The 27860-nt window shown below is 37.2% G+C and overlaps 2 protein-coding genes and 1 long non-coding RNA gene across 11 annotated transcripts in view; 2 read left to right on the top strand and 1 right to left on the bottom strand.

The window, feature by feature from the left end:
• On the bottom strand, nucleotides 1–23752 carry LOC110836064 (double-stranded RNA-specific editase 1). Of its 3 annotated transcripts, XM_087344442.1 has the most exons (14): nucleotides 23511–23752; nucleotides 23288–23325; nucleotides 22291–22646; nucleotides 21765–21819; nucleotides 21455–21612; nucleotides 19702–20197; nucleotides 17588–17771; nucleotides 16112–16374; nucleotides 14932–15043; nucleotides 13574–13733; nucleotides 11419–11570; nucleotides 10783–10925; nucleotides 6789–6982; nucleotides 1–6109 (listed from the first exon to the last, which is right to left on the bottom strand). In XM_087344442.1, the coding sequence occupies exons 5-14, from the start codon at nucleotides 21497–21499 to the stop codon at nucleotides 5990–5992; spliced, it is 1869 nt and encodes a 622-aa protein (XP_087200568.1). In that variant the 5' UTR covers nucleotides 21500–21612; nucleotides 21765–21819; nucleotides 22291–22646; nucleotides 23288–23325; nucleotides 23511–23752; the 3' UTR covers nucleotides 1–5989. The 3 variants fall into 3 exon arrangements, 2 of the variants coding, with proteins under 2 accessions (XP_087200568.1, XP_021932583.2); XM_022076891.2 differs by lacking the exon at nucleotides 22291–22646; XR_002545148.2 differs by lacking the exons at nucleotides 1–6109; nucleotides 22291–22646 and adding an exon at nucleotides 9687–9850 and having other exon boundaries at nucleotides 6857–6982.
• Nucleotides 23729–27860, top strand: part of LOC110836065 (uncharacterized) — a 21294-nt gene continuing 17162 nt past the window's right edge. For 6 of the 7 annotated variants that reach the window (XR_015533978.1, XR_015533977.1, XR_015533976.1 and 3 more), the window contains exons 1-2: nucleotides 27062–27315; nucleotides 27409–27530. Coding sequence is in view for 2 of the 7 variants with exons in the window: in XM_022076894.2 (XP_021932586.1) it covers nucleotides 27482–27530 (49 nt within the window). In the remaining 5 variants the exon portion in view is untranslated. The other variant, XM_087344446.1, reaches the window with a different exon arrangement.
• The window catches only part of LOC147874638 (uncharacterized), a 736-nt gene continuing 439 nt past the window's right edge, over nucleotides 27564–27860 (top strand). The window contains exon 1 of the long non-coding RNA XR_015533979.1: nucleotides 27564–27797. This is a non-coding gene — a long non-coding RNA (uncharacterized LOC147874638). The remainder of the gene's footprint in view (nucleotides 27798–27860) is intronic.

Below are 27860 nucleotides of genomic sequence, written 5' to 3'. Positions count from 1 at the left end.
TACATTTTTATAAACTTTATTTGAAGATTCGACATCATAATGGTTGACAAATATTCTTTATTTCATGCAAGTTTGAAATAACATTCACATGTTAATAAAACTGATGATAAACATTTCAAAAAACAATTTTGGTGGTTACAAAAATGAAGGATATGCATGGGTTATGATGGTTTGCTATTGCTTGAAGATTGCGTTTGATACAGTCGGATAGTGTGAGTAAAATGTTGGACAACTTTGGCCGGTGCACCTTCAGTGTTGGAAACCTGTATCAGTAATTTGTTATTGTTGCACCATTTTGCAGTTATATGGATTTTATGTTTAGTTGAAAGTAAATGGTATGCAAGCTTCATTACTTCTTCTCAGGTGATGTCATAGTTATCTTTAGTAATCTTCCACCTTGTCCATAAACTTGTTGGTTGTAATAAGTGATCAGTGTCTTAATTTGTAAGTATTCCTTTGAGATAGCCTCCAACATGTATCTAGCAAATCTCGTATGAGCTGCCTTTAGTCATATTTCTTAATATCCACTTCAGTATTATATCTCATTCTTGTTCTTCCAAGAAGTGTAAGTAATCACCTAGTTAGTGGGCATGTACTAGCATTAACAGAGTGACTGTGACTGGTTATGTTCCAGACAGGCATTGTTACATCAGTAGACAACATTGTTCCATTTAAGTACCTAGTTGCCACAGACAGAGCATGACAATACAATGGCCTTCCAACTAAGAATTTGAAATTGCCAGGTAATACACAGAATAACAAGATCTGTATCTATTATATGCAATATTGTATTCATATTCAGTCATTATATATTCATACGCAACAATCTCTAACAAAAACAACATGGAAGAAACTACTGCTGAGCAGACTGACCGAGTGCCAATATGACTTGTGTTCAGGGTTCATCAATTTGATGCATGCTCAAGATTCTACTAGAACAGGGCGGTTAATTTATCACCTTGCCGGGGTATGCTATGTTCTTTTCTTTGTACTTGTAAGAAACCCAACTTTTGTCTGCTAGGTAATAAGGTTTTGTATTATCCACTTATTGTCCTGCTTCTCTTTTCTTAGTTTATGATTCCTGTGTATTTCATTTATATTCAGAACTATTGTAAGCTTGGGATCGACTATGGACAGCCGATACTGAGTGATGTACCGGTATATATAATTCTCGATATAAACTGTACCGTCAAGTTTAATGAAGTATTTAATGGAAGCAGTCATAGTCCACCAAGGGCTGAAAACATAAACACACAAAATTTGCTATGCTTATCCTTGCGTGTGTGTGTGTGTGTACACATACACAAACACAGAACTTATTTACAAAGAATAAATCAGGTTTTGCATACTTAGAAAACTGTTAAACATCTGGTAACTGAACTCACAATATTTCTAAAACTACACATACTACCAAACTGATTTACAACTTTTATCAGCGAAAACAATATCCTGAAGAAACCTACTGTGATAGTGTATCATAAGATTCAACCAGCAGTTTTTAATGGTGGTGAAGCTATATACCAAATTATCTTATTTGGTAACTGTACTGATCCATGATACATAAATAATTGGTCAAGATTCGGCGAAATAATACCGGTCTTGAGTTACACAGTGTAACAAACCTCCGGCTGTTGTGCCAGTCTGACTTTTTGAATCCTTCTGAACAAGGTACCAACATGTCAGCGTTATAACAGCATTCTCCACACTCGTTAATTTGTTTATTAAGTCATATACTATCTAATATCTAAATGCTTCAATTGAGTTCTGCACCATTCTGAAAAGTTAAAACCCACAATATTTTAAGTAGGCAAATCACTCGCACAGTTATTCCTAATTCTAAAATGGATATTTCTTTCATTCATATCCACGCTATATCCAATTACAGTTTGCTAGCACAGTCACTGGGCAAAGTGAAACTGTTAAATATTCTGAAAATTCAAAAACTTACAAAATGCTAAGAAAGAGAGGACTTTTAAGTTAGCAAGTTTCATTTTTGTTATTCTGGAAAGCTTAAACAGTACATCATATTGTTTCATCCTAAATTCTTCTTAAGTTTCATAAGTGTGTTCATCGTACTTAGGAACTACAGAGATTATGTTTGTAATGCTATTTAAAATATGATACATATTCTCCGGGACCCTGAATGTACTTCATGCTTTATACCCTAGAATAACTGCCAAAGGCTATGATTATCTATGTTATAATGATCAGAAACATTCTATTACTTGTGATATTCTATCAGTCTGACACTTGTGCAAGTCAATTAACCTTTCATAAAAATGGGACAATCACAACAATCAAATACTTAAAAATTCAACATTCAACAAAGATGTTTTAAGAACAGCAATATGCTTATGTAATTACAAATCTTAATATTTCTGATACAGAAATAATTACTGATTCTGTAATGCTGCAGTCACCACTGACGGATGCAAGTACAAGTTTTAACTTTGTATTATCACTTACAACCAAACAGATAAAGCAAAAATAAATTTGGGAACATAACTTTTTGACAAAATTAATATTCCTGAAACTGAAAACTTAAATGACAATGAACACAATAAATTAATGATTGACAAAGCAACCAAACATTAAACAGAGGTCACCAGTATATTAAATTATCTCATTTTTATCCAAAGAAATTATATAATCTACTAACATTATAATTTTGTGCTTAGATTTTACAGAAAGGTGTAATGGTCCCAGTATCATATACCATCAATTTCCACATTAAAAAAGATAACTCCATTCTTCTTGTATGAAGATAATGAAATCCAAATTACATTTACCTAGAATACTAGTATGGTTAATTTTACCAGGAATGTAACAGACATCAGCATTTGTGAAGCCGATCTCTTTTAACATTATGGCACCTTTCTGTCAGGCTGAACTGATAAATCATATATAATGTGAAGAAAAGCTCTTGGCAATTTACACCTCATCAACAAATGACTGTCCTGTTTACTAAATAGTGAATTCCATTGGCCAGTCTTTATTTTGTATGCATGTTCACTCATACTAAAGAGACAGCAGAAAGAACCAGTCATTATAGTGATTATTTTCTTGTATAAATAAAAATACAATTGTGTGATGACAAGTGAGAAAAGTATCCTATAGAACAATAATTATACTATAAATATATCAACTACAGAAAATATCTATTTGTTCCCTTGAAGTATTAAAAAAATAACCATACACAACATTTCAATAAATAAAATGGGGTATTTACAACCAATTTTAAATTACAAAACACATTTAAGTTATTAAATAAACAGGTGACCCCTGTTAATAAAATGTTACACTTGTTTATAAACATCCTCTTACAAGTTACAGAAAAACAGAAGGATGGTATGCAATGAAATGAGTCACAACTTCAAACAGCAATCAGCCTTATCAAGTGACCTTAGATCAATAGATCCAAGAAATTGTTAACAACGGCTAAAAGAGGGAAGCAGCATTATTTACCCGTTTACAACATTCATATACTTTAACAATAATGTTCCATTGTTAGAGCCTAATACAATTTTATTAAACACAAATTAAAGTTCATTTCAGTGTCTAAAATATTCTCTCCATGCTCTCCCTCAACACAATGAGCAGGATAAACTGAACATTTGTCCATGAACTGGGTTACGTCTTGCATTGGATCTGGCAATGTCAGCAAGTGCGATGACATTATTCTTCAGGCACCACTGAACAGCAATGGCTCTGAGTGGGATTCCTGGAGACAAACAACTAACAGAATAGACCTGGTCTTCAGTCCACCATCCCATACTGACTTGGCACAGTGAGGGGCAGAGTCTGGTAAACGCAAACAACATCATTAATAACAATAACAACACACTACCAACTGTTACAGGCAGTACTTGCATGTTTTTCAAATCTATTTGCCTACATTTCTCCATCTACTTCACAGCCAATCCTCATAGACATGTTATATAACATGTTTTGTAGTATCCGGCAGGTGAAGAAGTTATAATTTTATAAATATTTTCTCACATAAATAAAAACCTATGTTGGAATATCAAGTGAGCCACTTCGTGAAGATACAAGTAGCCCATGACATAACAATTGTACTGTCAAATGAACTACTGAATATGCCAGTTTATTTCCTTGAAAGTTGAAGTTTTTTAAAGGATAGTAACCACAAATAAAATTACACCATACACAATAAGACATTTACACAACCTCAAATTACAGAACAAAATTTAGGTTCAATTTTCATCAAAGAGTTTATTCTGCTACGTATATGGAATGCCATCCTTCAAGCTGTTAAAACACAACTTTCATGATAAAAAAATGATAATATAAATATCAATAAATGCTCTATTACGTTAAAATATGGCATGCATGAAATTTTCCTGTGAACAGAAATCTGAGTAACCAGATCACAATGTACGGTAAGAAGTGAGTAGTGTCATGTGGAAGAACATGTCAAGTACTTTACATGAAAGTAGGAGGCTAGTGGTCTGAATGTGAAACACACATTCATGCTCCATCACACCTAAACAAAAAGGAAACCATACTATGCCTGGGATCATATATAAATTTGCTCATTAAATTAAATGAGTACTAAATACTTGTTATTGTATTAATTTTAACATAAATGACTTTACTAAAAGTAGGAAGGTGTAAACCATACTAGAATATGCAAGTGCACGTTCTTTGCAAATTCAGAATTCTGAATGCTTCTCACTGAAACAAAAAATATACACCATACATACACTACACAAGCATAACATCCACTTAAATGTAGTAATACACTGCAGGCAATGTAAAAGCCTAAGCATCTATCTTTAATGTAAGATTCATTCATTGGCTATCATCTGTTTACCTTTATATATTAAAAAAAACAAATGAGTGAATTTGAATCTAATGTACTTTCCACAGAATTCATGGAAATGCATGAACATATACTTTAAATGTTTTATTTCTTCTCTACTGTTATCAGAAACTGAATACTGAGAGAACAGCACACATTTATTATAAACTGATCCAGAAACACAATGTATAACCTATGATATATGCTAAAATGCCTCTTGACCTGTTAGCTCCTGAAGAACAATTATCAAAGCAGGATTACTTCAATTATCTTACTTAGTCAACTTTAGTTTCCAACTATACCAATCATGTGGTCTGAATGTCATATTTAAATAATGTAAATCAATAATGATAGACCACAAGGCGTATCATGTCTGTGGTAGCATACTGGACTCATATGCGTGGGGTGATGGGACTGAATCCTCGTCAAGTCAAAATATCTATTTTCTTTCATGTGGCTGGTTTTCCAGAGTTTGTATCTTTTGAAAATCTATAACCATACAACACTGGCCCTACTGCAAGTGACACCAATGTCAATATCAGCTCACATGTTCATGCATCTGCAATGCTGGTATTACCAACTGTAGCAAATTGAAAAATATAATTTTAGGGTAGACCCCAATCGCATAGCATCCACACCAAATTTCATCCAAATATGTCCAGCAGTTCCCAAGCTGAATCATGAGGGGCAGACAAGATCAACCCCATATGCATTCTCATGCAAAGAATGCATAATGGAGAGCGCCTTTACTTTAAAATATGATTTGTTATCGACAGTGTATTTCTTCTCATGTATATTTTGTTATTTTAGGAGGCAATTTGATTTTGTTCCTGGCACAAATTCAAATATAAATTAATTGTAATAAATTACGAAGCAATGGTTTATTTATCTCAGCAGCCATTTTATACATGATCCCTAAAATTTGTTTATCTACTGCATTGTTACCTGACTTGAAGAAAATTAAGTTAATATTAATGGTGCTTGGGGTTAATTTGAGATGAGTTGTGAGCAAGAATAAAGGAGGTGCTAAGCTCAGTTCTCCAGACTCTGCTCTTTATTGGTGCCAAGTGTGGATTTAGCTTCTGGGAGCAACTGTGACAGGGAGGGATGGAGGACTGAGCAACTGCTCTATTCTGCAAGGTAAACCCCAAAAGGACCATCTTCCAGTCACTGATGATTATTTAACACAGAATCATCTAATTCAAACTGGTCTTGTTCTATTGGCTTCTTCAGCCATGTGCCCAGTCCAGCTTTGTGGAATGCATACACCAGCTGCTCCTTTGCCATCTGCAATACACAGCAATAAGAACAATTCACTCTACTGTAATAAGAGATTATGGCAAAAATTCAACACACTGCACTACACATTAACAAGGAATACAGCAAAGGATATAATTCTGTATATCAGTAATCACAAACAGTTTTCTTGTAAACTGGAAATCAATTCACTTCTTTGTCATCCTCTTTTACATATACACGTTTAGAGGATAGAAATAACCATTATAGGAGGAGCAAAAGTTCACCACTGCTATTGCACATGTTCACAATCAAATGATATTCCCACTTTGATATGTGACACAGAGAAAGAGATATTAAAACAAGTTGCATTATTCAATGCAAATACAGCTTATCAGAATATGTTGAAATTAGTATAAGTGGTCAGAAGACTAGTTTTAAATGTTAGAGACTCTACATAAGAAACAAAATGAAAAGTCCAAATCGTAAAAAACATAAATCATGAAGATGGTCGTAGCATGGTACTACAACTCAAAATACAGCCATCATTGTACTCACAGCCATGAGGACATTAAATCCTACATAATATAAAATAAATCATTATTTAAAATGATGAATGCATAAAACTATACAACTCTTTATCTGCTTTGGTTAATTTTGACTTGGAAACTTGGTGTACACCTGTCTTTCCAACTGTTATTTTCCACAGAGAGAGGCACACTGGACTTACCTTATAATCTTGAACTGCTTCTTTTGCACCTGAGTACTGATGTGGACATGATCCAACAGTCAATCCTGTCACTGAACCAATTTTTCCCACAAGACTGAAGAAGCGTTTGAACAGGCATTGTTTTGACAATCGAGATGCAATACCTTGATCACCCTTGCCTGTTACTGAGTTAATTATCTCAGCGTCCTCTTGTCCTAAAATTCAACAACCGTTTGTCTCTCAACTATAAAACAAACATGAGTTTCTTACATATGCAACATAACTAACACATACCTTCTAATTAAATAAACAAGAGAATCTGTATAACATTTACTAAAAGTTGTATTACAACAAAACCATCAAAGATATAATAAACATAACAGAAGGGCTGGAAATAGTGTTTCACAAAAGCTCAAAAGGACTCAGAAAATATAAAAGTTGAATTAGTTCTTACATAGCCCTTAACATGAATTAAACTCACACATGGTAACACCTGCATAACAAACATGACATATACTAAGTTTTAACAAAAGACTAACAAAATACAGCAGAAGTTTATTTACAAGTAAATTCAGTAGTGGCTTTAAAGTGAATGAAACTAATCTAAAATCAAAATAGTGTGATAAAATTGAGTGCAGGTTTCTGAGTTTAAACAAAAATCAGTAAAGTATTTCGGGCATTGTTACTAATAATGAACAGACATAAGAAATTAATAGGTAGTTTTAACTCTCACTTTTAAACATATCTACAAATACAAAGTGAAGCTTTCATGGCGACTGAAGTTGATGAAAGACTCTCGGGTTACAAGCCTCGTCAGGTGGCAGAGTGGTGAACAAATCACATCTTCTGCCAACATTTCGAGAACAATCTCTGGTCTCTGATGACATTTCTTGTACCTCTTAATAGGTGGACAAGAATGACTTAGTGTATATTGGATAAGTTTCTGCAAAATTCTCAAGAGAGAGATCTGATTTTTTTTGTGGAATACCACAGCTTTTTTAAAAGATACCAGGCAGTCATTGAGATAGACAAAACAAGTGCATTAACCCTACCAGGAGAATGACTGATGTAGTACATCACAGGACAGAACTGGTTTGAGTAAAATAGCTTCTGTACTACACCGGAACAACACAAGATTTCTTAACCCTTTAAACCACACTTGCTTTAGTGTTCAGTAATTCTGAATTCTGTCTACACAGCACATTTATAGATTTTGTATAATTCTCAGAAAAAATTAATTATTTCCTTAAGTTTTGCAACAGAGGGCACTTGTAATAAGTCTCTAGTGCAGTGTCAGAGGGTATTTAAATATTAAACCTTCAAAATACAGCATTTTATATAAATATTTAAGTTCATATTATATTCATTAATCACTACAGAATCAAATAGCTCGTTCTAGCTTACTTCGACATTTAATTTGATACTGTACAACTCAGAAATCCTTCTAGGCATGGTCTAATATCACAAGCCTGGCAGCAAGACAGTCTATTTTTTTCTGTTATTTGCACACACAACACACCCTATTTGTGGCCTTACCTTTTTTCCCATGGGTGGTATTTTCTTCAGGAAATGTCTTCTTCTCGGTCAAACGAGTGTTATCAGATACATGACGGCCTGACACTTTGTACTCAGTATCACCAAACTGCAGGAATAGCTCCTATACCAGCAGAACTTTAAACACCATATGACGAACATGTTTCCTGGTAATGTGCTCATGTGTCATCAATGAATTTACCACAGTAGCCTTTAAGTATCCTGAAGAGTTCAATATTCTTCTTATGCAGAAATTTGCTTTCTACTAAACAGGCTGTAACAGCTGATCCTTCAGATCAATACTTCTTTCTGTAATACTCACAGGCTTTTCCTTTCCTTTTCCTCTATTTCAGATTGAGTTTCAGCCCCATGGTACATAAAATCATTATAACAATTTATCACTCCACTTCACAACAATGAATAACCCTGAATTCTGAGGTACTACTATGCCCCTCCTTAATTCTTAGACTGTTTTGGGCACTCCCTTTCTGTTTAGTCAGAGTGTCCCCAAACAACCAGCCCATTTATTCTAGAGTAATGTAAGTCAGTTGACAGAGTTGTCCAGCCACAATGTTTGTCCTTTGTGGAATAAATATCTGACTAAATATAACACGATAGAAGCGGTCTTCTTGGCGGCAGGTTATCTTATGTGACTCCAACCTTGTCACTGCCTGTACCTCAAAAGACCAGATGTAGACTCCCACAAGTCATAGGTCCTTATGCTGAATTTGGGAGCTTCCAATGGCAAATACTGCTTGAAAGATAACATTCCCTTCCACAATGTCAGATATTTTGACCAGGAACATAAAGATTCTGAAGTTTTCTGTTAAGATGTGAAATAACAGGAAATATTTTGAAAAATATAAGAGAGCCATCACAAGTGTCCATGCAGTTACAATCAGAAAAATGGATTACTCTGCATATTAGTTCAAGCCTGTGCCTTGATATTACATCACTGAAGCCTAGTGTTGACAGAATTCCTTTTATAGAAAAGCAAGACCTATTGGTGGATTTACTTATGATCCCCATTAGCATAAAAAACCCAGTCATAACACACATTTTGTTTACAGTCACTATTTGACTACACATACAAGTGAAAATGTTTTGAAATGAACTGCTGGGTGAAGCATTTTTTAACCACAATTTCATCGCACAAGTCTATTATATAACATTAGAAAAACAACTATAATGTCATGCTGCCCTGTATTATTCTCCATTCCAGTCTGAACCTGACCAATGTGTGCACTTTCTAGTTATTATTCTGTTGCTATGGCACTGATTGCATAAACAACAGTACAATCATCATAACTATCAATGACACTCAAAATCAATAAGTCATCAGAATCAGATAAAAATAATAAATTTTATTAACACTCAAATTCTTACCCTTGCTAATGGATGCTGAGTTTGATACTGGTAAAAGTGACATAAAGCTGTCCCTGATATATGCTGTGAAGGCGAGTGAGGGGAGTAGAGAAGGTATAGCTCCTACTTCTTCTCAACCTTGGCACTAGATGAAGGTGAGCGGTCAGCGTAACATCTCCGCCATGCTTTAATCCCAGGGAAAGAACCCATGATACCCACTGGATAGGGGGCTGGGAGGGCTTAGAGCCAATATGGATGCAGAGACTAGAAGAAAAACCCTCTGCCCCTGCTGGTGATAGAACCTCAGTTGTACAGTCCATAGTCAGCCAATATACTGACTTATTTACCTTGATTGCTGTCTCTGATTGATACTGGTGGTACGAGAATATTCGTAAGGCACAATCTTTGAACTTTAACTTAATGTATACATTCATATAACATAGTTACAGATTTCAAGACAGCCTTATGAAGTCTTCATATTTTTATAAACAGAAGTATAAAACAACTTACTACAGATGCTTCAAACAGAAGAACAAGAAACTCAAAGATGCATATAACAGCCCTATTATACCACGCCAAGGCATGATTCATATGCCAAACAGAAGCACAGAACTTTGTCCATGAGGGTACACCTTTCATTTAAAAAAATACTTTTGAAAAGTACTTCAATATTTGAAGAAAACAGATTTTGCACTGAGAGACAAACTGACGAACTGTATTTTTCTTTCAATGTTATGATGGTCATAAAATAAAGCAAACGTAGGAAAAATTAAGCAAGAAACAAACTTGCATATCAACAGAAAGGGCAAACCTTTACCTTCATAGAAACATAATATTTTTTAAACACCTTTAAAGTGTGCAAGATGAAGCAGTATAAAACACATCCTTAGTGTGTTGGTGCAGTGCATTGACATTGGTGACATACAACAAAAGAAAATGCTACATATTAAGGATAAAGGTGTCCAAGGTTTAAATAACATTATCCAACTGATCTTTGCAACAGAAAAGTGCTGAGTTGTTTCTGAGGTAAAAATTTAATTTCTAAATATTATTTAGATGAGCATCATATTTCAAAGCATTAATTATAATTAATACTATGAACCATGCATCTCCCTACCTGTGGTCCAGTTCACACTGTAGTTAGGTGCCTTACCAGGCTGTCGTACCTCTGCTGAAGTAATAAGGCTCATAAGTGGCTTGTTCAGTCGATAAGAAGGAGGAAGTCCTTGGATTGTAGTTTCAATCCTACCACACACAGCCCTGGAAACAAGTGACTTTACAAATTTCCCTATATACAGACTGCCAGAATGCAAAGTAAAATCATGAATATGCAAATATTTTTCATAAATACTGGCCACCATTACAATCAATGCAACAAAGCTGCTTTAAAACATTCTTTAAATAACTAAAATGTTATAACACGGAAACAACAACACAAACAGATGTGTAGTAGACGTGATAATATAAACAAAATCCTCCAATACAAAATTTTATTAAAATCAGTTCAATGGTTCTTCAGTTGTGACATGACACAGCATAAAATAGAATTTAGTTTCAGAAATTTTCAAGATACACTGCTACAAAAGAACATTTTCAAAACATGGCAATTAATGAAAATGGCTGTCTTCTGGGTTGTTGCATGGTGTAGTCTGGTAGTTTACCGATGTTTCAGATGTGCTTGCTGCCTCCATCATCAGGGCAATTCTTACAAAGTACATACAGAAACTGATTAATTTTATAAGAATTCACTTGCCTGTACATATGGCTGGGATGGAATAAACTTCCAAGCGTAATACTCTCCAGGTAAACAGGTTCAACAAAATGTGACAGTAACGATCCTTGTACTCCCACAACATTCCATTTGGCAATCTTGTCTGAACATGACATTGTCAGCAATCTCTGGCCCTAAAAGAAGAACTAACTACATTCACAGATTTGAATAATTACAATTACACTTATGATGTAAAGTAGTAGACACAAGAACTAGTAACAGAGCAGGTGCTGTTAAGCAACCATTGCACACACATTTTATTTAATACCAGGCAGATCTTAACCGTTCACAGCCTACTGGTAATTATAAGCACAATTTACTTGAAAATTTTGCCCACGCAAAGTGCCAAAGAACTGAAATCAAGATAATGAAGAAAATTAGTTGTAGTGCTACAATGAAGATCTTCTTGTGCACTTGCACTTAAAGAATAACACAGGTGTGATGATAAATACAGTTCCTAAATGTACAAAACCCATTTATTTGTACCATACAGTACTGTTCTGCATCACACACTTGAGCCATCAGGAATACTGCTAAAAGCCATACATGTTCGTAACATTTACCACACCGTGGCATTGACAGCCACTGTCTGAGATATTCTGAGTGTGCTGTGTCCCCTCCACTGAGCTGGTATGATAATTACAAGTGTATAAACACATTTCACAACCAATGTCATCTCAGTGGCCAAAGATTACTTCTGTCAAGTTTCTTTTACTATAAGTTACAATAACTAAAGACACTTAAAATCCATATCTGTTGTAGGATTTCTATAAGCAGTGCTTTCCCCATTGTTCAAGAAAAATTACGAATGCCAAATGTCAGTAGAGTACTCAGAATTCTAACTCCAGAATACAGTCTGAAAGATTTAAACACATATGAAGCCATTTAGACAGGATGCAGATACTACCCCTTCTAACAATAGTGACAGGTGATGAAACATGGACTTACCACTGGGATCTGGAACCTGAATAGGAGAACATGCAGTAATAGTGCAAAGCATGTTTTGTGTCCAGAAATCTGCTGGCAAGATTATGTGCTCCTTAAAATCACATGGAATAAATATGTTGCATATAAAGGTAACTACTTTCGAAAATAAAATTTCTCCATCATCTCCTCTTATACCTACAAGGTGCGATCGGAAAGTTTCTAGACTGCGCCTATAAAAACCTGTACACTTATCTCAGGTATTAAATTCATCCATCACCCTCGAAGTAGTTCCCCTGGGAGTGAACACAACGATCCCAGCGCCGCTGCCAAGCCTGGAAGCATCCCTGGAAATCTTTCTTTGTCAGCCTGTCAAGCACCATCTGCGATTCTGCCTGAATCTCTTCTATCGTCACAATTCTCCTTCCCTTTAGCTGAATTTTCATCTTTGGGAAGAGGAAGAAGTCACACGGAGCTAAATCCGGCGAATAAGGAGGGTGCGGGATGACGGCCATGGTGTTTGAGGCCAAAAACTGCCGAACTTTGAGGGCGGTGTGCGCTGGCGCGTTGTCATGATGCGTCGCATGTGGAGTTCTTCCTTTAGAATCAGCTGACAGGTCCCATAGCCTATCCCAACAATGTCGCACAAGTCGTTGATGGTACGACGTTGATCTTCGTGAATGGCCTGCCGAATCTTCGTAACATTTTCGGGCGTTGTGCTCGAAGATGGTCGTCCAGAACGCTCGTCATCATCGACAGAGGTTCGGCCATTTTTAAAACGTGAATGCCACACAAAAGTTTGTGCACGACCCATTGCGGACTCTCCAAATGCTTGCTTTAGCATTTCATAGGTTTCCGTAGCCGTTTTGGCGAGTCTTTAGCAAAATTTGATGCACACGCCATTCCGAAATTGCAGGAGGGTCGGTGTAATGCACTACCAAAACGCCCGTAACTAAGAAACAAATGCTAATTCGATGATGCCGGCTGGCACACTGATTCACTATGAATGTAGGCCGCACCCCCTAAAGGCAGAAGCTTGTACTACATCCGGTTCGCCCTCTATTGACACAATCTTGAAACTTTCTGATCGCACCTCGTATGTCTACTCTTTTTGTACCTCTTTTCTATATCTCATGTTACTAGCACTTACCTGTAAATTAAAGCTTTGTGCAAACAGGATGCTCCTTTTTTTAAGATTAAGACCAAGACTTACCTGTAAAACTCCATCCCAAGTTTGAATATCATCACTTGACTTCACTGGAATAGTTCCCTCACCACACTCTATTTTCGTCCTTAATTGTCCTCGTGTCTTTCTGTTTGGATGCTTATCAATGGAGTCATCTTGAGATACAGCCTCATGAGGAGAAAAGATCCTTTAAAAAACACAACAGATGAAATAGAGACTGGTATAACGTATGATACTGTTACAGGAATGTTCAAGGAACTACTCACTAGCTCAGATTTGAGCACAAAGAAGTCAACTACAGTCTTCTGGTGTGTTATGCCATGTAGTCTTGTAGTTACCAAAATTTCAGAGGAATGTATCACTTCCATCTTTAGGGCTGAAGTGCACTTCAAGGCAAGATTATGCAGTCTCACAATCCAGAAGACCACAAAGGACAACCATTTACTACCTTCCATCAATTCTGGCAGGAAATTGTTGAAAACTGACTGATAACTAACCAACACATAAAACATGATCACAGTAGCATGGAAAAAACAGAAAAAACACTCTTCTATTGTATGCTATTTGCCTAATTCCAAGCCAATCAGAAAAGGGTTGGTAGCAAACTTTTGCAATTTATCCTTCCCAGATTTTAACTGTTACAGTTCAGTGACAAGATCTGGTGAACACAATAATAAACTTTCAGCTTCCATGAAAGGTAGGAATTTCTTAACCAGCAGAAGTGTTACCGGTTTCTCAAGGCAGACTTTGCTCCATTGAGTTAGAAACTGTACTCACCCTTATCTACTGGCAAGATTAACAATGAGTAGGAGCTAAATCACCCATCTCACCAAAGCACCTACATGGCATGTAGCAGAACAGCTTTACTTTATTTTCACTATACTACAAAACTTTTCATCTTAAAATGGTGTTTCACTCCAAAAAGGTTTTAGAAAACTGTCATAATTCAAACTTCTTAAATTATTTTTAGGACCTATCTGGTACACGAAATTAGTGAACATTAACTTCATGCTACAGCAGCCTTCCTGACTACTTACTATGTACACACGTTATTACATAACCCAAAGGTTTATCATCACCATCACAAAACCCAGCCATTACGTCCTGTTTTGATCAATACTTTTCAATACTATTTACCCCTTTGTCTTCTAACTGACAACCAAGAAAAAGCCACATTTTTACACTCTGGAAGAACAACAAACATAAAAATGTGAGCTATGAGCAGAAAAGTGGGAGGAGAAAAAGAAAACCCAAATTTAGCTGAGAATGACAAGCAGCAATGGATACGTTTAACATTCATGGAATTAAAATTCATTATCTGGAGCTTTCCTTGCATTTACAAAGCAAAGTTTAATAAAGCATGTCATCTTAGCTTCAATACCAACCTAGCATCTCCACAGGGTGCAGTATTTATGTATAAATGAAATTTTATATTATCCTTCAACTGATAACCTTTACCATTAAGTCGAGGTACAAAAATGGAATGTTCTGATGTTTCTGAAATCATAAAAAAGAAAATGTTAGTTTCAGTCAAAACAGCACATGATCAACTAGCAAGAGAATATGTTATGCTGATACACGGCTAAATCAAATTGTACATGTAATTTGTTCCTTCAAATGCTTATTCCAGAAAGACTTCAGCATTAATTCCAGATATGGTATACAAATAAACATGCCTGTCTCTCAGAAAGGACTTCATCATGGCCTGAAGGCCAGATGCAGAGCTTGGCATAAAACTAACTGGCAAGTAACTGTAATGAAATTTTAAGAAAAATAAAAATATAACTTTATCATTCACATAAACAAATGATATCCTTTGCACAATTAACAAACAAGACTGCAACTTCTTTATAACCAATTTACATTTGACAGGTACCTTGTATTCATGTGAAAAACGATTTCTTTGAAGCAAATAAACGGAGGATTCAAATGCGTCCGAGTCAGTGTTCTTTCAAATCTTTTTTCTGTCCCTTGCTGAACAATGACAGTGCCAATGCACTTATTCTACACTTTTCTGTAAAGTTCATTCATCAGTTTGCTTCTAAATTAATTAATTTTTACTCACATCAAAATCTGTTTTAGCTTTTCTGATCACCTATCACACACTGTATGTCAATAACTTCATTACAGTCACTGATGACTCAACTCTGGAAAGATACAAATAGGCTGCCCAGATGCTACAGTGACCAGCCATAATGCACTTACACCCGATTCTTCCATGTGTATTCTGCCCAGGCCTAACTTCGCACCACCTTGTAATCACTGCAGTGTTACCAGATGGCAGATGAAAAATGACATCTCATAACAAATTATGAAAACACATCCCTCACATTAAGTACTGGAAAATGTATGATGCATGAGTGGGTGCACACACACACACACAAACTATAAAGTGGCAGTGTACATTTTCAATGCATTAAAAAACATCAATATATTGGTATGGGTTAAACATTTCACTGTACAATAAAAGTATGCCAGATAACTGGGACAGAAATAAGATTTTTTGTACAAAATTAAATGACATCCTGGTTGTAAAAAATAATATAAGAATAACTTGAAGCAAACCTGAGTTTGTGTGCAATTCTAGCTGAGCATAGATAAAATCGCAAAGGCAACGACGGGCAATAACCTCAGCATGAGTGTCATTCAGAGAAGCTCCAAGCACACTCATATGTTCTCCATTGATGCATTTGGTACCTGTGGATACCGATATCACTTTTGCATCTTCCATCTGAGGCCCTGCCGTCATTACAATACCTGCTAAAACCTTCCTTCGAGAATGCATGGGCTGTCTCTCAGTCAAATCTGTAAACTTCCTTATCACCAACCTGGACGAAAAAATAAAATATTCGTTTAGCTGTACCAAGTGAATAAAATTATTAATTTCTGTTCATTATAACATCTCTGAAAATATAAGTACTATCATATTATATCTCACATAAAAGTACAAATTTCATCTGGAGTATGCCCCAACCTTTGTAGTGAATAAAGTAAAAATGTTCACTTACTTTCCCAGTTTACTTACCAGACAGAACATATTCATCTTCCCCAGTTTTACCTGCATCAACACCAGTTCTTGTGTCCTGCCTTATATCAGCTTTTCAGAAGCTCTTAATCTTTGTCCAGCATCCAGTAACATAATCTACAATTCATCACCATGCACACAACTGCCTCTGTATAAACATGAACACTAGTGGGCAGGGCCCTTTCAAGATGATGAGTCATGAAACCTGAAGGTTCAATACCAAATTCAAACAAGGTATCACAACTTAATCTAATTTTTCATTTTCAATTTTCTTCTTTACGATGGGAGACCAATATTCACATCCATACAAAAACCAGGGAAGATTACAGCTTTGCACGTGTTTTAAATGTTACATTTTTGGACAGAACGCCGAATGATAAAAGATTCTGAATTTTACTGCAGCATGCATTCTCCGAACTCAAATCTACTATTAATTTATCTGTGAATATAGTTATGATTTGTTGTTTTGCTCCTTATATTTTAACTTCACCATATTTTTAAAATATGTGTTAAATATCTTTATATTATGACTCTATCCTGTATTCTATTGATAAAATATAACGACATACTAAATTATTTCTGCATTTACATCTAGTCCATTTCCCTTACTAGCATCTAGTGGCATTTGTAGACTCCATCGTTTATAAATTTTGTGCTACACAAAATATTCAATTCATATTAAAACTTAAATAAATATCATACAAAGAAGCCTTGTTCCTTCCAGTGTTTTTGGCATGTTTCCCAGCTGCTGAAATCTCTAATCCTTGTCTTCTGAACACTGCACGAACAAGGTTTGCTTGCATACAATTCGGGGTTCTCGTTGTGGCAAGTATGAATGTGGCTGTGTATGGGGTTGCAGTGCTGTGTAGTCCAGTAGCAGCTTACTGACATTTTAGAGGCAGCAAGTACCTCTGAAACACTGGTAAATGTCTATCAGACTACATGTTGCTACAACCCAGAAGACAGCCATCTTCAAGGTTTTCCTGTTTCATACAGAACAATGAAAACTTATTCACCTAGATATGTGATCAGCAAGGACTTGCGGCAGAGCCATCTGCTCAAAGGAAACTGGTGGAGCACTTGGAGAACCTAAACTCCTGTTTGGCTGGAGCAGTGATGGGAATGGTGAAAATGTGATATTGTACAACTTGGCTAACGCTGCCTTCGCTGCTGCTAATTTACCCAGTTTCTTGCTCGGACCTATAATAAAACATTAATGTAATTACAACGCAGTTCAATCATATGTAAACAGCAAACATCTTATCATGGGCTATATTATTTTCCTTATTATGCAAATACTTTCATTTCCACAATTCAAGAAAGGAAACTAAATTACATACGTAAGACTTGAGGTTCTCACAGTGGTGAGTATGAAGATTTCCGTCTTCTGGGTTGTTGCGCTGTGTAGTCTGGTCAATGTTAACCAACGTTTCAGAGGTCATACTGCCTCCGTCATCAGGGCGATGAATATGCCAATAGGGTGTGAGGTGCTAGGTTTATAGGCTGGATAGTGAAAGGTGTAGCCTGCCCCGAGCCAATGGGAGCAGGCATGGGAGTGGACCAATGGTAGCACGTGGGCGAGAGTGGGAGAGGGAGAGAAAGTAGAGAGAGAAAGGTTTAGTTTGGTTGGATGGATCTGGGCCCTGAAACGGGCTATGTTAGTGGTCTGGTTGGTTCTGGGGGCGAGAGTGGGAGAGAAAGTAGAGAGAGCAAGTTTGAGTTTGGTTGTATGGACTGGAGACACTCACCACCACCTTCAGGAAAAACGGATACAGCAACCGTCAGATTCAGAAAGCTCTCAATCCGCCTGCGAGGCTGCCACCGCCTGCTGGAAAACCAGCCTCGGTTGCCTTCCTGCCCTACGTCGGGACGACCTTCAACCGCATAAGCAGGTTGCTGGCCAGGCACGACATCAAGTCTGTTGGTCTTCTGCCAAAGAAAATTCCCAGTTTTCTCCGGCCGGTAAAGGACGACCTAGGACTGAAGACGCCTGGCGTATACAGCGTTCCCTGCGAGTGCAGTAAAGTCTACATCGGCCAGACAGGCCGTTCCGTTGAGGACAGGATCAAGGAGCACGAACGCCACATCCGGCTCGGACAGCCCTAGAAATCTGCGGATGCTGAACACCGCTTCAACATGGAACACCGTATACAGCTCGAGGACACTTCCATCCTCTCCTCAAAAACCGGCTACATGGATCGGATAATCAGGGAAGCCATCGAGATCGAACTACATCCCGATAACTTTAACAGGGAAGATGGACTTCACCTGAGCCGGTCCTGGAAGCCTCTTATTCACACACTTCGAGGACTCCGCGAGCAAGCAAGAGTGCACCGCCAGAACCAACCAGACCACTAGCATGGCCCTTTTCAGGGCCCTGATCCATACAACCAAACTCAAACTTGCTCTCTCTACTTTGTCTCCCACTCTCGCCCCCAGAACCAACCAGACCACTAACATAGCCCGTTTCAGGGCCCAGATCCATCCAACCAAACTAAACCTTTCTCTCTCTACTTTCTCTCCCTCTCCCACTCTCGCCCACGTGCTACCATTGGTCCACTCCCATGCCTGCTCCCATTGGCTCGGGGCAGGCTACACCTTTCACTATCCAGCCTATAAACCTAGCACCTCACACCCTATTGGCATATTCATCGCCCTGATGACGGAGGCAGTATGACCTCTGAAACGTTGGTTAACATCGACCAGACTACACAGCGCAACAACCCAGAAGACGGAAATCTTAAATTACATACATTTAAAAAAATATTAAAAAATATATTTGTATCTTTTAACAACTATATTAAACATCTTAAAATAATTATTCCCAAAAGCAACCTTTTCCTAACAATACCAATGTTCATGTAAAGAAATATTACTTATAATATTCATAGTTCATTCATACCAAAATCCTTCACATATTTCATCTACTCTCGTTCTTTCTATAAAAGTGAATATAAAGACAGCAAAGCAGAGTTAACATCTCTAACTACAAAGTGTTGAAACACATGGAAGCATACTTCAATAATGCTGAAGCCCAGTCCATCGAGTTTTGATCTTTTCATCAACTTAACCGCTCTATCAATTCCCTACACCACCAGAAGTCTTTAATCCTTCAGATCTAAAAACTCACCCGTTCCTTCAAATCTTTCGGCATCAATAGTTACAGACATAGTAAACCTGGCATGTGGTTCACTGTCTTCTGAAACACAGTCAAACTTAATCCCTGGCCGGAGTTCGTTAAGAAGCATGACAGGATTCTTGTCTCCTGGATGAATAGGCAACCTTGGAGCAATGTTGTAACATGCTGGAGGAAGCATCGGATGGAAGGGTCCACCATTACTGCTCTGAACTATAGGTGCTTGAGACACAAGGGCAGTTTCTGTATTATTCACATCCCCTGAAGTTGTACTATTGTTGCTGTCCAGTGGTTGAAAAACATTAAAAAGTGAGCCTTCAGGTTCTGTTATGTCACTTGTAATGTCCAGGTCTGCAGAATGCATATTCATTGCTTGCTGGGCCTCAGGAGCATTCCTGAACTGCACAAAAGTACGGACGGCAGCCTCGGCCGCAGCATGCTTGGCCAACTTCTTAGATCGTCCTTGCCCTTCAAAAACCTGACCATTCACCTAAAAATGCAGGTGCAAAAGTCAGTGTGTGTACTGGAAACAATATTAACAGAAAAAAAAATAAACTTACTAATTTACAGCAAAAAACAGTAATGAATGAGTTTGTATTAAAAGGAAAAAATTTAGTTTTAAAAATTCTCCTGGTTTGACATACACTTTTAACAATGTAATAAATATGCACAGTTCTTGAGGGATGCTCACATAACCCTTTGGTTCTAGATCTTTATTACATAAAAAAGTATGGATGCTGCATTTCAGAAGCATATGTCTGATCTAACCAAATGGAAGAGGTATTTGCAAACACTGGTGCCACATGGGAGTGTTTTATGATACTAGGAACCAAAAGACCACACTTCTGAGGCTGCTAATACTAATTCAATGTCTAAACTGTACACAAAATTGGTGCAGTACAACTGTACTAGAAATCATGATAGAAATATTTTGATTTTCAGTCAATAGCATCAGTTTGATCTTAATAACATAACTGTTCATAAAAAAACTATGAAGACAACTGGTCCTTCAGGGAGAAGTAACAAATACCAAACCCCATAAACTTACAGACATAGCACAAAAGAGACATTTTCCTGGATACTAGGAAAATTACAGATTACCGACACTACTTGCACGAGTATGTTTCTGTTGGCTGGTAATTCTATTATTATTGGTTTGCCACATGTACAATATTTTGGGGAAGAGCTCTCTGCTGATGTTTGTGATATTTACATTTTGTAACGTTTGTCTACAACTGTTTTCAGACAACATTTTTAAGTAACTGCACAGCCTGCATTTCATTTTTCAGAAAACCAGTCCTTCTAACAATAAAAATACTTTAGTTTTGTTGAACGTAGTTTTCTATCAAAGTACATAAAATGTATCTGAAAATGTAGCAAGGTACAGTGTGAGAAAAACAAACTTTTCTGTTATGTATGAACAAAAAACAACTTAATTTTCTTGCTTTTGCTAAGGTGTAAATTTCTGCAGTGTTCAATACTAATTTATACATACATGAATCACATGCTGATTAAGTATTGTTACAAGAATGTTGTGTTAAAATTTTCCCATGGCCCTTCATTCACATAAGGATATAGATTCAGTTCTGGCAATCAAGGTAATTCATTCAATATATTCATACACTTACAACCCTTATTTGATCTAAGATATGTCATGATACCCCACAGACTTAGAATCATACACAGGATGTGGCCCAAGAACATAACAGAAGATTTACAGCCCATCAGTAAAAGGTTTACAGTATACCTCAACAGAAATTGTGAATGTTGGAGCATGGACGGGTCCGCTCATGCTCACTGTGTTGTATGTAAGTCCTGGACGTAGCTCATTAAGTACACACAAAGAATTCTTTGGCTGTGACTGAGTCTCACATTTCTTTTTCCTCTTTCTGGCAGGACCAGCTCCTAAAATAAACAGTAGATTATGTAGAGGTACATGAAGACAGCCAAGCCTTGCTGTCAGCCAGGAAAGTCTCTCCTTTGTTACAGAACACATATTATATCTACTTTGAAGCACAATACATTCCTTTGGCTGACAGAAATAAAACACAACTCACCATCAGAATCAATTGGAAGAGATCTCTTCTCTCCACGGTCCTCCACAAATATGACCTGTGAAGAAAAAGAAAAAAATAATCTACAACATGAAAATAAATTGTATCTTTCTTGTTTTCAGACTGGTATAGTCTAGACTGCAATAAATCACCCTGAATGACAAAACGCTTAATTATTTAAGAGTGTAACAAATATGTAATGGCAAAGCATTTTTCCAAAATCTAGCTCACTCAACACAAAGATTTACAACAATCTCATAAAATTAAGATTACTTCAGGAAATAGCTTCTTCTTTTATTTATCAACACCATATCAAGTACAGAAAATGATTCCACTGACAGGATGACTACAATTTATGAGGCTGCAGTCGTGCTTGGATTGCGTAATCGGTCGGCGCTCTGTTGATGTGTGCGGGAGTTATGCTCGTTCTTCGGTGGGTGATCGGCGAATCTGTATCAGTGCCGCTAGTAACAGCGAACTACGAATATTTCTCATCAATGATACATGTTATTACATTAATTGTTCTTACCTTACATCACAAAAGATGTTCAAAGTGACTTCCTTGTGCTTGCAAGCAAGCTTCACATCTCGTTAACATGTTTCGAAATACTCAACGAAGCTCTTCTTGGGAAATTGCCGAAATCAATTGTCGAATATTTTCTTTAAGTTCTTCTACAGTGTGCGGATTGTTTATATAAACTTTGTTCTTCAGCATGCCCCATAAGTAAAAATCGCACGTGTTCAAGTCTGGGGAACGCGGAGGCCACTGATCGATAACTTGTTCACCAAACACTTCTCTTAATGCTAACATCGACCTATCAGCTGTGTGAGCTGTAGCAATGTCTTGCATGAAGAAACCGTAAGTCTTTTCTTCATCGGCCATTTCTTGGAAAAGGGGTCTAAGTATTAAATTTACATAACGTTTACAATTTATCCATAAGTTAGTCAAATGACAATACAATGTGGAAGAATTCATAAAAAATACTATATATATATATATACACACACACACACACAGAAGTGCAATTCAAACTATTATAAATTTCTTTTCAAAGAGACTAAATAAAGATTTCACATAAAGTTATGAGTAAAGAGCAAAAGTAAAGCTGTCACACTATGCACCATGTAGGCGCTTAGGGGGAGAGGTGGTATAGCTCTTACTCATTCTTGACCTCAGCACTACATAGGGGTGAGTGATCAGCATCACGCCCCAGCAGCGTTTTAACCCCCAGGAAAGGATGCTGGTACCCATTGAATAGGAGGCTGGGTGGGCCCCACGGCCAGTCTGGACCATAAAGTAATGAACCGTTTCAAATAAATTCACAAACATACAGTACATAAATTATACCTTCACGCCTACACAATACTACATAATTCCATACCTGAGCTACAGAAATATGTAATGACCATTCTTCTTGAAAGTTTAATTATTTATTCATTACTTCTGGCTTAAAAAAAGTTCACCTTCTACTTAAATAGCAATATTTCAACAGCTTTGTGTCATTCCTACGTGGTTTATTACTTACATCTGGTAAATTGTCTTCAACATTCACTCCACTATTTTCTGAAATAAAATAATTTCATGTCAAAATGATAATCATACACAGGTCTGCTACGTAAGAACAATGCCGCTAACAAACTTAGACATGACATCAAATTAAATAAACCTTTCACATTCGATTGAAGCATTTTTCTTTTACACCATACGAACACTTTAAACACAAAGGTTAGTATATAAAGAACTGCTACCTGAAGACGCATGTACTTCCGATTTCGTCTTTTCCATAAGCGATGACATCCTGGTAAATCTCTATAGTTTATTATTGATTTAAAATGTCTTAAATCGGATACGTTAATATGATATAGTTGGATACGACCTAAATTTAATTAGAAACTTTAGCTTCTCTTGTTGCAGATCATATTGCCCACCAGAATGAACAAAGCACGGAAATCGTCCCCTGTTATCGTTGGTAAACTACTGACAAGGTTGGTTACACTAACTAACTAACTAACTAGATGGCTTACCGAACCCGAAGGTTCATCACCGAATTAACCAAAGCCCTCCACCGGACCCTGTCCTGGGCCAACAAAATCCAGTTTCCTTCAACTCCTATCTCCCATAGATCCCGCCTGAGATTATCCTCCCATCTACGTCTAGGTCTCCCCAGCGGTCTCTTCCCTTCAGGTTTCCCAACCAGTACCCGGTGCACACCTCTTGTCCCATCCATGCGCGCTACATGTCCCGCCCATCTCACTCTTCTCGACTTAATCACCCTCACAATACTGGGGGAGCAGTACAGATTTTTAAGCTCGTCATTGTGCAGTTTTCTCCACGCCCCATCGTCTTCCCTCTTAGGCCCAAATATCCTCCTCAACACCCGATTCTCAAACACCTGCAATCTGTGTTCCTCCCTCTGAGTGAGAGACCATGTTTCGCACCCATACAAAACAACAGGCAAGATTATTGTTTTGTATACTTTAATTTTCAGGTTCTTAGAAATCAGACGGGAAGACAAAATATTTTGGACTGAGAAGTAGCAAGCATTTCCGGAATTTAGTCTCCTCCTAACTTCCTCACAAGTATCATTTTGATTTGTTATTGTTGTTCCCAAATATTTGAACTTTGTAACCCTTTCAAAGGATTTATTAGCTACCCTAAGATAATTTTGCCCGCCTGTCTTCTGATGACGAGATACTAACATGTACTTAGTTTTTTCTGAATTTACTTCCAGCCCCACTTGTCTACCAGCCTCTAGTAAAACTTCTGCGTTCCTCTGTATTGTATTTATATCGTCCCCCAATAAATTAACATCATCAGCATATGCCAATAGCTGATGTGTCCCGTTCAATTGCAAACCCTCCTGCCTACCTTGGACCTTCCTGATGGCGTATTCTAGCGCAAAGTTAAAGAGCAAGGGAGACAAAGCATCTCCTTGTTTTAGACCGTTCTTGATGAGGAATGTCTCAGATACATATTTACCTACTCGAATTTTGCTACAGGTTTCATTTAAGCACATTTTTATTAGACCCACTAGCTTCTTTGGTATACCAAATTCAATAAGAATATTATATAGCACTTCTCTCTTCACAGAGTCATAGGCTTTTTTGAAATCTATAAATAACTGATGTACAGTCCCACCGAACTCCCATTTTTTCTCTAGTATCTGACGAATGCAAAAGATCTGATCAATCGTTGATCTGTTTCGTCTGAACCCACACTGATGATCCCCAATAGTTTCATTCGCATATGGGGTTAATCTTGCCAAAAGAATGTTGGATAGAATTTTGTATGAGGTTGATAGCAGCGATATTCCTCGGTAATTACCACACTCAGTCTTGTCCCCCTTCTTATAAATAGGAATAATTATGGATTCCTTCCATTGATGTGGCATCTCTTCCTTATCCCAAATTAACTGAATAAGCTTATGGATCCTCATATGCAACCCTTTGCCACCTGCTTTAATTAATTCGGCCGGAATCTGATCAATTCCTGGAGATTTATAACTTTTCAACTTCCCAATGGCTAGTTCCACTTCATCTAAGCTAGGTTCTGGCACCAACAGTTCAGCTGTATGCATTTTAATCTGTCTAATATCACCAGTATTATGAACATTTAAGAGCTCGCTAAAGAAATTTTTCCACCTATTCACAATTTTTATTGGATCTGCAAGCAAATTGCCACTATCATCCTTTACCAAATTAGTCTGGGGTTGATATCCTTTCTTAAAGTTATTAATGCCTCTGTACAGGTCTCTGATGTTTTTTTCCTTATTATTTGTCTCAAGTTCAGCAATTTTGCCCTTCAGGTATTCCCTTTTCTTAGTCCTAAAGGTTCTACTAGCCTCACGTCTCACGTTACATAGATTATCCGCATTTGTTTTGTTTGGGTTCTGCAACCATTGAAATTTTGTTTGCTTCCTTCGATCTATTAATTTTGAACATTCTTCATCAAACCACGGTTTATTTTGCTTTCTCCTGTAGTATCCTAGTTTCTCTTTTGCTGAAATTTTGATGCAGTTTCTGACATTTTCCCACTCCCTGTTGATGTCCACACTTTCATTATCCTCATTTGTCTCTAAAATTTGAAACCTATTCGAAATTTCAACTTGATATTGTTCCTTTGCCTCTCCCTCACTTAATTTTTTCAAATCAAATCTTTCTGTGTCAAAATTTTGTTTAGTTCGTCTACTTACTGAAAGCCGCTCCCTCACTTTTGCTACCACCAGATAATGATCAGTGTCGCAATCTGCTCCTCTGAATGATCTCACATCAATTACATTTGTCTGCCTTCTCTTATCTACTAAAACATGATCTATTTGATTGTGTGTTCTGCCATCTGGGGAAGTCCAAGTGTATTTATGAACATCACGGTGTGGAAATTTTGTACTTTTTACAATTAAATCTTTTGACGTAGCGAAGGTCACTGCTCTGACGCCATTATCATTACTAAGTGCATGGAGACTCTCGCTGCCTATTGTGGGTTTGAAGACATCCTCCCTCCCAATTTTTGCATTGAAATCTCCTAGCAGAATTTTCATGTGATACTTGCCAAATGTATCAAATACTGATTCCAATTCTTCATAAAAGCTATCCTTGATATCATCGCTTTTGTCTTCAGTTGGGGCATGAACATTAAGGACAATGATGTCGCACCAACGTCCTTCCAAAATTACGTAAGACAACCTGTCACTAACAAATTCTACTCTCTTAACTGCTGCCCTAATTCTGCTATGAACAAAAAAAACCCGTCCCTAGCTGATGATTGTCATTCCCCTTTCCATAGAAAAATGTAAAATTGTCCACTGGGATCGTGCCCTCCCCCTCCCATCGCACTTCCTGCACTGCCACTAAGTCTAACTTATAATTCCCTAATTCCCTACACACTGATTTCAGTGCCCCAGCCCTATAGAGGCTCCTAATGTTCCAGGTACCAAATCTCATGTCCTTTTTCAATTGCCGTGGTCGTGCCAAAGAGTCCGTCCTGATCCGAGGCTTGGTTGATTTTTTCGTAACACATATTTTTTTTAAAGGTGAAAGGTTGTTAGCCCTACACCCAACCCCCAACCTGGAGGACCAGGGTATCACTCTTAGTCTAGCGCATCTCCTTAGACCTGTCCGGCTTGGGTGACCCTACCATGAGCCGAAGCTCAGGCCGGCATAGCCCTAAGGGTCATTTGAGCACGCAAGCCTCCTCACCCGGCAGATTGCCTTCGACAAGGTGGTGATACCTTCGAGAAGGAGGTTGGTTACACACACGCTATAAATAGAGTGGTCACGGAACATCAGAAACGAAGGTAACCAAGCATGTTATCGAAGATAAAACCTAGTCTGTGATACCAATTTCATGCTTTGTATTTATTCAAATATATTCTTTGACCAATAATAAACTTAATATGAAATGGTTTTCTTCAGACTCTAATTAATATAATTGTTAAGAGTAAATGAGGTTACCTGTTAAAAAAATGCAAGTTTAATAAGGTATGCAGCAAGGACGACTTTTATAGTCACTTTTCGTTCTTACATTGACAAATATAAGCAATCGTGTCAGACAAAGGTAAATATATATGACATTGATTCTTTTAGAATTGAATGAATATACACCTGTATTCGAGGTGCAAGTTTTAATGCCTTTCGTTGAAATTTGCAGAGCAACATCGGGTCCATTTCGGAGAGCATGCCGATAGTTCTGGTAAAGATAATGAAATTGTTATACAGAAACGATGATTGGCAATTCACAGCACACGACGGATTTTTACAAGTGGGCCACAGGTACGAAATATATTTCACTTTACCAAGATCTTTATGAAAACTTGATGAAACAACAGACCTAAGAGAGTCAGTGTGCCAAAAGGTCTCCAATGTAAACTAGTTATCATTTCTTCTGACAAGGAAGATATTATGTTGAAGTTTGAACTATTTGCATACAAGGAGAAATTACTGAAGGAAGAGCTTTGTTTACAATGCTCTGATCACAATTCTATGTTGACTCTTGTAGTACTCGCTAGGGTCTTAGATAAGTGTAAGCAGGTGTTCAAGGTATTTATGTTGTAATTAAAGAAAATAATTTGTTGCATTCTAGAAATATGTCATGGTACAAGC

The sequence above is a fragment of the Zootermopsis nevadensis genome, unplaced genomic scaffold (genome assembly GCF_977971745.1).
Source record: "Zootermopsis nevadensis isolate Lab colony 2312 unplaced genomic scaffold, Znev_1.0 Znev_ptg000007l, whole genome shotgun sequence".
Lineage (NCBI taxonomy): Eukaryota > Metazoa > Arthropoda > Insecta > Blattodea > Termopsidae > Zootermopsis > Zootermopsis nevadensis.
The sequence above is the reverse complement of the archived record's forward strand: the minus strand, read 5'-3'. Positions and strand labels throughout refer to the sequence as shown.

What these genes read in the sequence shown, in the direction of transcription:
- LOC110836064 (XM_022076891.2), bottom strand. Translation starts at nt 23,559, where the DNA reads ATGTCATCGCTTATGGAAAAGACGAAATCGGAAGTACATGCGTCTTCA. An exon ending in GCACCCTGTGGAGATGCTAG is followed by an intron (nt 13,734 to 14,931) that starts GTTGGTATTGAA and finishes TGTTTTTTAAAG; the next exon opens with GATCTTTTCTCCTCATGAGG. An exon ending in CATCCCAGCCATATGTACAG is followed by an intron (nt 10,926 to 11,418) that starts GCAAGTGAATTC and finishes ACTTGTTTCCAG; the next exon opens with GGCTGTGTGTGGTAGGATTG.